Source organism: Meriones unguiculatus, chromosome 4, assembly GCF_030254825.1.
Source record: "Meriones unguiculatus strain TT.TT164.6M chromosome 4, Bangor_MerUng_6.1, whole genome shotgun sequence".
Classification (NCBI taxonomy): domain Eukaryota; kingdom Metazoa; phylum Chordata; class Mammalia; order Rodentia; family Muridae; genus Meriones; species Meriones unguiculatus.
In genome coordinates this window covers 93,884,223-93,897,840 of record NC_083352.1, presented here as the reverse complement: position 1 = coordinate 93,897,840, position 13,618 = coordinate 93,884,223, and the positions used below count along the sequence as shown (strand labels likewise).

At 49.7% G+C, this 13,618-nt stretch overlaps 1 protein-coding gene across 1 annotated transcript; it reads right to left on the bottom strand.

Annotated features, from left to right (window-relative positions):
* Nucleotides 1–229: 229 nt before the first annotated feature.
* Rfc5 (replication factor C subunit 5) lies at nucleotides 230–11,147 on the bottom strand. The gene is made up of 11 exons (XM_021642800.2): nucleotides 11,006–11,147; nucleotides 9,908–9,972; nucleotides 8,740–8,876; nucleotides 7,130–7,209; nucleotides 6,356–6,429; nucleotides 5,095–5,254; nucleotides 4,456–4,537; nucleotides 4,038–4,167; nucleotides 3,457–3,534; nucleotides 2,027–2,081; nucleotides 230–1,105 (listed from the first exon to the last, which is right to left on the bottom strand). The coding sequence occupies exons 1-11, from the start codon at nucleotides 11,062–11,064 to the stop codon at nucleotides 1,009–1,011; spliced, it is 1,017 nt and encodes a 338-aa protein (XP_021498475.1). The 5' UTR covers nucleotides 11,065–11,147; the 3' UTR covers nucleotides 230–1,008.
* Nucleotides 11,148–13,618: the final 2,471 nt, after the last annotated feature.

Below are 13,618 nucleotides of genomic sequence, written 5' to 3'. Positions count from 1 at the left end.
CACATCTTACAGAGCTGGTCTAAACGGCAGGTCAGCCATGGTGCAGCGGCTACCAGCGCTGTGGCCCCTCATCTAGCCCCAAACACGTGTGGTCTCGAGTGAATGCACATGCGCTCCTGCTCTACAGAGGCCTGTTGGCAACAAGCTGATAGCTTTGAGGAACAGCCTCAAAGAGTTTGTTCTGGGGCACCAGCCTTAAAAGAAACGCAAGTAGATAGGCCAGCACGAATTAGAACCCTAAGCAAACACTTTATTCTTACCATGAAGGACGTGGTATAAATAGACCAGCAACTCGGACAGGAACATTTGCAAGGTCCCATCGCTCCCCAACAAGTAAGGTTTATACAGCCACTGGCCACAAAGGCCCAGTCTGAAGGCCAACTGCATTATTATAGTGTGTTTTCTGTTGTCACAATAGAATTTGGAACCTTCTGGTAACCCTCCAAGAGAGAGAGACCAGTGCTTGCTTTCTAAGAAGGGTCTATCTCACCTCACTAGGCTGGCCTGCAACTGGCTAGTAATTCTGCATAGGCTTCCTGAGGCCTAAGGTTACAGGCATGTTGTCACTTTGGGCAAAGACCGATTTTGAAAGTTTGTAACAGAATATTTGATTGGAAACCTACTAGCACCCATTTAAAGTAGAGACAGAAAGTAAGAAAGGGCAGGTTCAGAAGTTTAGGTCTGGAGATGTTGACCTTGAACTGGAAAACATTAAAGCATATTCAATTTGAACATTACACTGTAGAACTGAGGTAAGGCCAATTTTGACTTTAAAGCAGCCTTCCCCAAGAGGTGGGGGATTTATTCTCCCCTATAAAAGGTCAGCAGTGTGGATAGTTACGAATTAAAGTTGCTCTGTAAATCCTTGCTCCAAGCAGCCAGAGCGCTGCCTAAATCCCTGGAGAGACTTCTGTGATTGGTTTTATTCAGTGGTCCACGTCAGCACATCCTTTGTCCTCCAGTCACTGAAGGGCCTGAGGCAGGGCCAGCAAGCAGGCCTTGGAGTAGCTAGGCCTCTGTGACTATCAGGTCTCTGGTGACTTGAAAAGCAGCAATGAGGGAGCTCAGCTGTATCTTCTCATTGGTGCCAACAGAAAGTCTGTACCTGAAGACACCAACCCCCAAGTTGAGTATAAAGCATCCAGGCCCTACCTACTACAGCAGACCGTGAAAGCTACTGTGGCCTGTTATGGGGATACCGCTGCTTAGACATGCCCTGGAAAACACTTATCTGTGTCCTCTAGCAGTTTCTTCCCCGAAACACTCACTCAGCCATTTGAAGCTGCTGAGAACAGATAAAACTCATAGCAGCAGGTTCTGAATGGTACTCCACCCTCTCTCTACAGAGGGAGGACGGGGCACATGTGATGGGGCTTAGGAACTGTGATAGGAGTTGCTGCAGACTCCATCTGGCTGTGGCACTGCAGGAGGGAGCTGGGGTTTGTGGCAGTGCAGTAAAGCAGGGCACTGGCAGTCCATCTTATCACTTTTAAGTGCCCAGCCACTAACAGCAAAATCACCTCCAATGTAGTGAGAGAAAAATTACTTAATTTGTCTACATGGCTACTGACAGCCTACTGGAGCTTGTGATACTGGCATTTAGTTGGAGCCCAGGGCACTGTCCACTTAAATGGCACCTGCCAGCAGCACTAGGGACTAATGACATTGTTTACTGTGCTGGGCAAAGTAGAAAATTGAATTTGTGCTTTCCCTCTACTCTGCTCCCGTATGTCACAGTGCCTTACGAAGCAGCGTAGCTGGCTACCCCCAAACAACCTGCACGCCCACCGTGAGGCAGTCAGAAGCTAACTCTCGGACACGGACCGCTCTCTGCTTGTACTCTGCACCGCTTCCCTATGTTCCAGTGGCAGCACAGTCTTCTCACATTGCATTTGGCACTATCCCAAACTAGACCACCCCATGTCTGAACGGCATGGAAGCTGAAGCCACGCAAGCTGAAACTAACAAGAATACAGCAGGAAAGGGGGTAGGGGAGCCAAAGAGTTGAAACTGGGAAAACACTCACTCAATGTCGGCCATTTTGGTCAATAAATGTATCCGAACTGAAGATGGAAAGTCAACTGAAAGAAAAAAATGAGTAAGAGCGGTCACTTCTAATATAAAACAGCAACCACAGAAGAAAGACTGGGTTCAAGCATCACACACACACACCTTCTGACAAGCCTGAGCATCAGGTAGGTAGCAGTGACCAGAGCCTCAGGCCCGTTGGAGATCTCCAGACCAGTAAGCTAAGACTGGTGCAGGTCCCACTGGTCTTCATTTACTCTTTTTTTTTTTAATTTTAATTTTTTATTAATTACACTTCATTCATTTTGTATCCTCCCCATAAGCCCCTCCCTCCCCTTTCTGCATGCATGCCACTCCCCAAGTCCACTGATAGGGGAGGTTCTCCTCTCCTTTCTGATCTTAGTCCATCAGTTCTCATCAAAAGTGGCTGCATTGTCCTCTACTGTGGCCTGGTAAGGCTGCTCCCCCCTCAGGGGGAGCTTCATTTACTCTTTTGTGACTTTTGTTCACAGTGTGGCTGTAAGCACACAGGCTGGGGTGCAGGTCAGGAAGAGTGCTTGGCTGTGCCTGAGCAGATGAGTTCCATCACCAACAACCCCCCTCCCCAACCAACACTCAAACATAAACACATCCCCATCCCCTGTGGTCATAAGAACATGGACAAGTCGACACTGTCCACGATGGGGGACAGCTACACACTAACTAGAGCTCATGCTACCCAGTGTTGAGGCCAAACTTAAGCAACAGGTTCCACACAGGCACACAGTACTGGCAGCCTGAGAGAGCTTCTTTTGGAGGCAGCTGCTAGAAGAAAAGCTTCCAAAAGGCTATATGGAGGTCCCCCTGGGGAGCCTCATAAAGCTGGCATCTGGCTCCCCGCACCTCCGCCTCACTCCAACCAAATCATCTGGGGCAGCTCCCAGGTCCTATCCAGGCTTAGATTGATCCCAGAAATGGAAGGCAGGAATCGGGAACTTAAACAAAGCTTCCCAAAGACTGCCTAGTCTACAGAAACACAGATCTTCTCCCCTCTAAGGGAGGTGATCTTAGAATGTGACTTAGGCCTAGAGAGCAGCTTGGGGGTATGGTCTGTGCTTAGGATGCCCTGGGTGCAGATCCCAGAAACAAGGTCTGTGGATGCAGCCCAGTGGTAGGCCTTGTGTACAGGCCCAGAATTCGATCCCCGGTGTGGGGAGCGTGTAACAAGAGTGAAAAGTGAAATACGCTATTCACTTGAGGAAACTCAGCCTCTAGGGGTTAATGAGCCCCCCACTGCAGCTCCAGATTAAAAGGGAACAGAGCAATTCAGAAGTGCTCAAGGTTAAGGGACAGACCCTCTTCCTGTTTCTGCTCAGGAGTGAAGGCTTCCCACCCTTGTAGCCATCTCAAAGCTATGCCTCCTTCCCACTCCATACAGGGGCCAGTTACCTCTGTGCACAAACAAGTGAACCTCGGTCAGGATGTCATGCAGCGCCAAGCCCTTCAGAGTTTTCAGCTCCATGATATCTAGAGAGGTACAGCTAAGGTGAAGGGACCGTTCCAGATCATGGCACAGTGCTTCAAGCCCAGCCCTTGATGAGCGACTTCAAAGTAGGGCTTTTCATCCCAGCAGATGCCCGTCCACTTCAAGCTGCACACAGGCCTAATTCTCCCATTTTATCTTCAATAAGGCTTTTCTAAAATGTACAGCCCCATCTCTCAGCATGTGCAACAAACAGCCCCTTAAGACATCACACCATTCCCCGTAGCTTTGCATTTCACTGCAAACAGGTAATGCGTCCACTTGCACCACTGCTTCCTTCACCCCACAGCCTAACTGTGAACACAGAAGCCACATGCAGCCCCACATGGGCTAGAGCCATTCAGGAAGAGAAGGGAACGCAACCCCTGGAGACACCTGCTTCCCACCAGCTGATACCCTTCACCCTGGAGGCAGAGGTGCCGGCTGCAGCCTGGGCTCCCGGGCCACGCTGCCGCCTGAACCCAGTGGCAGTCACCAGAAAGGATACTTTTGTAGGCGGTGGTGAAGTCTTGATTCAGCATCCAGTCCAGGATGTTGGCAATGTCTGTCTTGAGTGGATGCCCAGTGCAGGTGTAGACAGTCTCCTCTGTCACCTTCCCAAAGGCCATATTGGTACTCTGCGGAGAGGAGGGCCCGGGCTGTCAGCCGCTGCCCTGCTGCAGGGACGGGCCGAGGACAGTGTGGATCCTGTACTTTCCACACTGGGAGGGCTGACCTCTGCTGCTGCACGCTGTGGAGCGGCAGCACTCTGCCCTAGCTTCCCTTGCAGCAGCTATGAGAACACACAGGCGGGGGGCTGGTGCGCGACAAGGTGAGTCCTACTAAGTTTCTGAATGTATGGACTGGCTGGCTTTCTCATGACACTTTCAAAGCAGTGGTTCGATAGGCCTGCAGTGGCACTATACCTGCAGAATGTTCAGAGCTCTTCGCATGTCCCCACTGGACAGAGTGACGAGGGCCTTCATTCCATCTTCACTTATATCAACGCTAAAGGAAACAGGCAAAGCGGTTAATGAAAACACCCCTCTCCTAGAAAAAGAGCACGAATATCAGCACGAGGACCTTGAATGATTAGGCTTTAAAAGAAGGAAAATATCAAAATGCAGGTGATAGCACTTCCTGATCCAGAGCATCTAAGCTACTGCACTTGAGTCACATGTGCCCCAAACGGTCTTACTGTGGACCAAGGCCCTAAGAAAGTGGCTGCCATGAGTGACATTTTTAGGAACAGAGGCTACAGCTTGGCATCTCATCACCCAGAATGGATGTCTCAGAACCTTACTTTCCAGTCAGCTGGAACATCCACAAAAAGGGACTCAGCAACAGTAGGTTCTCATGACAATGAGAGGGGACAGCTTTCAGGAAGATAGGAATGGGTCAAAAAAAAAAAAAAATCAAAAGGACTCATGAGGCAGAATGTCCAGGGCCCAGAGAAAATGACAGCAGCCAGCGGTCCCCAAAGCTTCCTTGTGGACTAGGCACTACTCTACCCAACCTCCATGCCAGTCAGTCCCCCAGCCCCCTTCCTTGTAATGCCAACTCACTTCTCTTCTTCTACTACGTGTTCCAGGCGAGGAACCATGAGTTCAGGTGTCAGGGGGCCAAATCGGAACCTCGTGCACCGTGACTGCAAGGCAGGGATGATCTTGGACAGATAGTTACAGATGAGGCAAAACCTGGTGTTTTCTGTGAACTTCTCAATCACTGGGAGGGAAACCAAACGGCTCACATCAGAGGGCCCAGGAGAAGCTCAACAGTCAGAGTGGGAAATGCCTGCAGGGGATGCTGAGCAACAGGGCGAGCTCAACCGCTACGCTCTGCAGATCTCCCTCTGTAGCCCAGTTTGGCCTCAAGCTCCAGAAGATCCTCCGGCTTCAGCCTCTGGAGTGCTTGGATCCCTGGCATGGGTCAGCACACGCAACTTGCCACTATACTTTCAAATCTAATAAACATTCCATCAGAGCGCACAAAATGCATCTTTTGATGATCTGCCCACATTTCTAGCACTCTTGCTAACTCTTCCTCAAGATCCAAGCTCAGAGTATCCATGAGCTCCCCACCCCTTTGTATAAGACGCTTTCTGATGTTGTCAAGGCTGGGGAATGGCTCTGTGCACACTTCCCTACAGCCCATGTCTGAAAGTCCAGGAGCATTTGGAGCAATAGCCAGCACTGAGAAATGTGCAGGACACCCAGTGTCCCCACACAGATCTGCCCACACTGACAGTCACTCGGCAGAACAAGATGCTGAAGGAAGGATGCCAATGCTCGAGGACCAGAAGAGATCCTGCCTTGCCCCCACTCCTTTTCTGCAATGGGTGCTGCCATTCCTCCCTCCCGGTCTCATTTTCCCAGGCTCCTGAAACTGCTCTTCCCTCCCAGCAGGTTCCCCAGCAGTGTTAGTGGGGGCTGCTCGCACAAAGGTCTGTGACAGGAGAAGCACCAGCCACACCCCAAAGGAGAACACAGGGCTCGCGCCATACCAGTCACTAGACTCAGAGTCTTGCCTGGTGTTTTCTTGTTGGTTTATTTGGCCAAAGGCAGAAGGTCTGCCAGGAGATTAGGAATTTAAGCCTTATCCCCACTGAATGACACGGACTCCCAACCTGGAACAGAAGCCAGCAATAGAGGGAGGATGCCACAACAGAGATTAGCCATACTGAGCATGCTGAAGGGGACCCAGGTATAGGGCATGAATCACTGGGACTAAGAGGGGCCTCCTGATGGCAAGATAATCTCACACCCAGAATTCCTGGCTTTCAGTATACCCCTTGGCCAATATGTCAGATGGAGTAGCAAGTCTTACCTCGCCTCAAGGCATTCTGGGCATCTTGAGTCATGGCATCAGCCTCGTCCAGGATCACAAGCTTAAACCCTTTCCTAGGAAAACAAATGCATGCTTAGGTTTCCTCAGCTCTCTCCCACACCCAGGCCGAGCCTACATCTTCAAACCCAGGCTACCTCAAGTCAGTCTTTCTCAGACTGTGATGAAGGCTGATGCCTGCTGCTTGCTTGTGGGACTGGAACCCAGGGCTGTGAGTAGGCCAAGCACAAACTTTCCCAGAGCTGCACACACCCAAGCCTGTTATTACACTGTACGTGTGTAGGTGCGAGTGCCACAGCATAAATACGAAGGTCATAGGCTGACTTATGGGAAGCAGTTCTCTTTTTCACCATGTGGCTCCTAGGAATCGAGCTCAGGTCATCAAGCTCGGTGGCAAGTACTCGAGCCCACTGTACCACCTCACAGCCTTGTCTCTTTTCTCATTCTGACCACCATGCCCAGCATCCTTCCTGATCTCAATTACCCCTGTTTACATTCAGACCAGTTCATCCGGTCTTGGATGTGATCCTTGCCCAGCTAATAACCCACGAGGCAAAGTCGCTGATGTAGGCTCAGTCAGTACTCTATCCTAGCACCCCAACATCTCTCTAACCACTCTTGACTACTCGTGCCTGCTTCGAACCAAGTCATTCCTTCATTCATTATACACAGGCCAAGGGGAGACCAAACAGTGAAGCTGTGTCCCAACCACTCACTGAGACCTTTAGGGAGAGAAATTACACAAATAATTCTCACTTGAAGATGGTTCTTGTGCTGGCAAAGCTAAGGATTGGCCCCCGAACGATATCGATTCCTCGGTCGTCAGAAGCATTCAGCTACATGAGGAAGAGAGGCTACAGTGAAAAATCACACCCTGTGCCAGCTATAAGCTCCTGGCCCAAAGTGTCTGTTCAGCAGCCCAGCAGTGCCAGCTAGCTCTCTAGGCCTAATGACAGCTAAGATACAATCATTAAAAACCAACGCCCTGTACTCAGTCACATAACACCATCACATACCATCCTAAAATGCACATGACCCTTCTCCCATCCTTCATGGACCGTCCACATAAACTTATGAGAGAAACACAGGGCCCGGGGACCCTGAGCCAGGACTTCTGCCACAAGCAAATGATGCAAATTGTAGTTCTCACTGCCTAGAGGTTGCAACGCTATGAATAAACTGAAGGCAGAACACTGACAGCAAGGGGCTGAGCATCATGCCTGATGCACAACAAATGCTTTTCTTCCGAGTGAGGGTCTTTTGTACTCAAGCTGACCTTGAACTCACATAACCTAGTATGACCGTGAACTTCTGGTCCTCCTGCCTCCACTTCCTGAGTGCTGGGATTACGCGTGTGCAACCTGTTTACTCATGCTAAGGATCAAACCCAGGACTTCGTGCATGGTAGGCGAGTACTCTACCAAATGAGCTACATCCCCAGTCCCTCAAATGCTTTTCTTTCAAACACAACATTTTAGGTTTGTAACCTCAGGCTATTAAGGTTATCAGCCGAGGTCCCAACAATCCACAGATGGCATATCTCAGTGAAGTAATCTGACAAGATCCAGATGAAGAGACAAAGGTTTTAAAGGTGTTTATAGAGCAGCGGCTCTCAACCTGTGGATTTCGACCCTTTTGGGGGTTGAAAGACCCTTTCATGGGGGCTGCCCAAGGCCATTGAAAAACAGATACTTATACTATGATCTGTAACAGCAAAATTATAGTTATGAAGTAGCAACGACCATAACTTTATGGTTGGTTAATTTTAATTAATTAACTTGTGTGTGCCGTGACGCACACGTGGAGGCCAGGGGACAGTTTTCAGGACTTGGTTTTCTTTCTTATGTATGGGTACTGGGAACCGAACCCGGTTGTCAAGCTTCGCAGCTGGTGCCTTTCTCCCGAGTCATCTCAGCAGCCCGACGTGCGCCCTGCTTACTGCTCTGTATTTTCCATAAAGAGTGCATATAGCATCCACAACACAAAAAACTGTGCTAAAGGGTCACGGCATTAAGATAGTTGAAAACCATTGGCCTAGAGAAACTACAGGGCTATGCAGTACTCATTATCTGCGTAGCCCTAAATCTGAACAGGTTCAATAATAGCTGTGGGCAGGTAGAGCTGTGAGAAGGGCGTGACCTCAGAGTTGGGCCCTGCAGGAAGGAGAGGCTGCCTGGTGTTAATGCCCTAGCAGGTCCAAGCATCCCTCACACACACTCCACCCCCACCCTCCACCCCCCGCTGCCAAGATCCTATTGGCCAAACCCAATCAGCACCCAGAAGGCCAGGGAGTAAGAGAACAAGGACAACCAATGGTAAGAGACCAGAGGCCTGAGCTATTTGTAGAGTGAGAATGCCTCCTTCACCTCCAAGACCATGGAGCCAAATTCTTTATCTTTGTATAGCTGCTTGGCACAGGCCAGGATGGTGGATGTCTTTCCTGTCCCTGGAGGGCCGTAGAGAAGCAGGTGTGGCAGGCGGTCTTCACTGATGAACTTCTGAACTGAGGGCAGGAGGAAGGGGACACCCGTCAGTCTCTGGGACCTGCATATTTGAGGAACGGTCTGGTTGTGCTGGATCTAGCCATGCTTTAGTCCTTCAGTGTCTCAACTGGAGCAGACACGGGAAGGAGAAATCCTAAAGCCATACTGCAGTTTGTCTTCCATGGACTTACACTAGCCATCTTGGGAGGGTCTAGAAAGCTTAAAGCACTGGTTCTCAACCTATGTGTCTTGACCCTTTTGGAGGTCGCATATTAGATATAGTGCATGTCAGATTACATTACAATTTATAACAATAGCAAAATTACGGTTATGAAGTAGCAAGAAAAAGAACTGTATGGTTGGGGGTCACCACAACACGAGGAACTGTATTAGGAAGGTTGGGAACACTGGCCTAAAGGCACAGCCTAGTTGGAGGACGCAGGTCACTGAAGGCATGCCTTTGAGGGTCAGACCTGGTCCCCAGCTCTCTACTTCCTGTCTACTATGGACTGAACAGTGCTCCCCTGCCAAGAAGTTCTGCTCACCAAGAGCCTAGAGTCAACGGAGCCAGGACTGGGGACCAAAAGCTCTGAACCCATGAGGTAAAATCAATCTTCCCTCCTCTAAATTGTCTTCTTGGGGGGTGGGGGAGTTGGGAAGATGGCTCAGCACCAGGTTCCTAGCACCAACATGGTGGCTCACAGCTGCTTACAACTCCAGCTCCAGAGGACCCACTGCCCTTTTCTGTCCTCTGGAGGCACCAGGCGCACATGGTACCTAGACATATGTGTAAACAAAACAAAATACCTAAACAATAAGACAACAAAATAAACAAATCCTTAAAAATTTGTTCTCTTAGATATTTTTGGTGTGCTATGGAAAAGGAACACACAAACACACACACCAAACACACACACACACACACACACACACACACACACACACACACACACACGTGACGTCCAATCCATCCTCTACACTGTCACCCAGCAGACTTGGCTTCATCATGTACCCTAACCCTCCCACAAGGACAACAGGCACAGATACTCACTGGTACTCAGAATGTCCCGGTGAGAAATGAGATCGGCCAGGGTCTGTGGCCGGTACTTTTCCACCCTGAAAGAGGATTCAGCACAAGTTAGGGTGTATGCAAGCCATGTTCTGTCACATGCAAAGAAGCCCCTTCACTTCCTAAGCAGCAGAGGAAGAGAAACCCTTCACACTTGAATATAACTAGTGGCTCTCACAACCAGGGGTTGTTCTGTCCCCTAGGGGACATCTGTCGGGCCAGTCGGCTGGAAAAACCGTGCAGAGGGTGTTAGTGGTATCTGTTGAGTACGAGTCAGGAGGCTGGACAGCTCCCTGACCTCACCACCACCACCACAATGGGCCCAAGTCAGCAGCACTCAGCCTGAATGACTTGAATCTGAAATGGAACTCATACTCGAATATCCACACGCAAGTGAATGGGCAAAGCCGGGATGATTTGCCTATGATTCACGATTCAAACGGGAACAACCTTGAGTTGGAGAAGCCAGACTCAACGGGCTACTGTGACTCCACTCCTGTAAATTTAACGTGTGGTCCAAGACAGTTCTTCCTCGTCGGCCTGGACCAGAAAACTCAAAAGACACCGCTAGCTGGTGTAGGAGCATTCAGAATGAGAACTCTGGGTCCCCTAAGTCTGAGGACCTGGGTTCGATCCCCGGGATCCAAGCTGATGAAAGGAAAGAACTGGGACCTGCAAGCTGTTCTCTGACCTCCACACGGTGGTCTGCTACGCTCCCCTCTCCCGCAAATAAACAAAAATATGAAAGGTAAAAAGAATGCAAGAGCTGAATTTGGACACTTGAGTTCGAATCCAAGCCTCCCCACTCCCCCGGCCACTGAGCCTTTCTAAAGAAAGCCAGGACCGATTTCTTAGGGTCACAGAGTGCAGGGGCGATGCTCAAGGCATGCAAGGACGGCTAGGCTGCGCTCAGGCCTCACAACAGTGACTGTTTAGTGTGGAAGCGGGCGAGCGGCTGCAGGCAAAGTTGCGGCGCCAAGGTCGGGTGTCCACAGCGCCGTCGCGGGGAGCCGGCCGGGAGCGGGATCCGCAAAGCTTCCAGGAAGAAGGACAGGGACCAGGATGAGGGGTTGTTCCTACCAGGGCAGGTTCCGGGCCCGGGCCGCCACGGGCCGCTGCTGTGAAGGCTCCGCCGCCATGAGTGACAGATGCTACAGGACCCAGCCACCGACCCGCGGCACTTGGAGTCCGCGCTCAAAACCAACCCTCGCGAGGCTTCGTCTCCCGCTTCCGGCTTCCGTCCTCTGGCCCGCCCCCGCTCTGTTGCTAAGAAATTGGTTGCTAGGTAACCCGAGGCGCCCGCCTGCCTCCGAGCTACTGCCTGAGCCGGCTGTACCAGCCACGCACCAGGCCCTGGGAGACCGCTCTCTGCAGCCAGTGCCACCGAGGGCCTCGCCAGGGTCCGGTGAGGTCCGGCTTCCCCTGCCAGTGCAAGGGGCAAGCCACAAAGGAGCAGCAAGTTGCAGAGACAGAAACATTTCCGCGGCTGGGGCTGTGGGCCGTGCGCCCTGAGTTTCATAACCAGCAAAACACACACACAAATACACGCTACATATGCATGTCCACGCATACATCCACATGCATATACAATCACATAATACATTAAACACGTACACTTGCACTTACATACACATAAACATATATACAAATACACAGTTAATATGCATGCACATACACCCACATTTATATACATGTACACTCACACACACAGAAACGTACACATTCAGACATATACACAAAAACACACAGTTACAGATATACACCTACATACATATATGTATGTATATATAGCATGTTTATATAAATACACACAGAAACTATACATTCAGACATATATACATATAAACACAGTTAAGATATACACCTACATACATGTATATATATATATCATGTTTATATAAATACAGAAACATACACATTCAGACATATATACACATAAACATAGTTACAGATATACACTTTTATATACATGTTTATATAAATACACATACATAAACACACACAGAGACATCTGTGTTTGTATAGATTCCTACATTTTTTCCCTACAGAGAGGATTCCAGACCAACTTCATTTTTTATCTTTAAAATTTATTTTGAGCCAGGCATGGTGGCACATGCCTTTAATTCCAGCACTTGGGAGGCAAAGGCAGATGGATCTCTATGAGTTCAAGGTCTACCGAGTGAGTTCTACACAGTGAGACCCTGTCTCCAAAAACCAAAATTTATCTTAACTTTAATTAACTTGTGTGTGTCATGATGCACACGTGGAGGCCAGAGGACAGTTTTCAGGACTTGGTTTTCTTGCTTTTTAAATTTTTTTATTATTATCATCATTTATTACAATTTATTCAATTTGTATCCAGCTGTGTCTCCCTCCCTGGTCTCCTTCCAATCCTACTCTCCCTCCCTCTTCTCCCTTATGCCCCTCCCCCCTCCACTGATAGGGGAGGTCCTCCTCCCCTTCTATCTGACCCTAGCCTATCAGGTCTCATCACGACTGGTTGCATTGTCTTCCTTTGTGGCCTGGCAAGGCTGCACCCCCCCCCCCCCAGAGGGAGGTAATCAGAAAGCCTGTCACTGAGTTCATGCCAGAGAAAGCCCCTGCTCCCTTATTAGGGACCCCACTTGGAGGCTGAGTCTATGGGCTACATCTGAGCCAGGGTTTTAGGTCCTCTCCATGCATTGTCCTTTTTTGGGTTATCAGTCTCTGCAGGTACCCCAGGGCTCAGTTTTTTTGACTCTGTTGGTCTCCATTTGGAGCTCCTGTCCCCTCCAGGTCTTTCTACTCCCCCTTCTTTTGTAAGATTCCCTGCTTGGTTTTCTCATGTGTGGGTGCTGGGAATCGAACTTAGTAATCAAGCTTAGCTGCTGGCACCTTTCTCCACTGAGTCATCCCAATAGCCCAACGTTTGTCCTGTTTGCTGCTCTGTATTTTCCATAATGCGTGCATGTAACATCCACCATAAAGGTTTTATTATTTGTTTGCTGGCTTTTAAGATGGGGTCTCACTTTGTAACCTCGACTGACCTGGAATTCACCATGTGGGTTAGAAGTCTCTGCCTCCACTCTTCCAACTCTTGGGATATAATGTGTTTCAAGACACCACCACGATGAATCAGATGAGGAAGACACTGGGAGCAGCCAAGGTTGCCAGTGGAACAATGCTGGGAGCAAGATACTAGTCGCTGTCACCTGCTAGGGGCAGCAATTGCTGCAGCCTAACCCCTGCCTGGAACCCAGTCTCAGGGACTTGGGGCTGGGGGTGTGGCTCAGTTATTCAGAGTGCTTGTCTCCCAGCATCACAGAAACCAGGCATGGTATTGCATGCCTGTTGTGCCAAGTCTGCAGCAGAATTGCAAGGTCATCCTTGGCTACATATCCAGTTCATGGCCAGCTCAGTGTTGTGTGTAACCCTTGGAGCCAAGCAACCACCATCTTGGGGATTTCAGCTGTGTCCACTTACAAAGAATTACCCCAGCTGGACTTTTTAACTGTTTACATCCGCTCACAGAAGACCCATACCTGAGTAATCCAGTGTCTCCCTCCAACTTACTGTGTGCAACTCTGCATATGGCCTGGCTGGGAGAGCAGACATGGGAAGGGGTGGCTAAGAAAAACTAGGAGAGGGGGCTCTATCTATGCAGCTATTCGAAAACCCTCACCCTGATGGATAAATGTTTTCAGTGCCATCTCT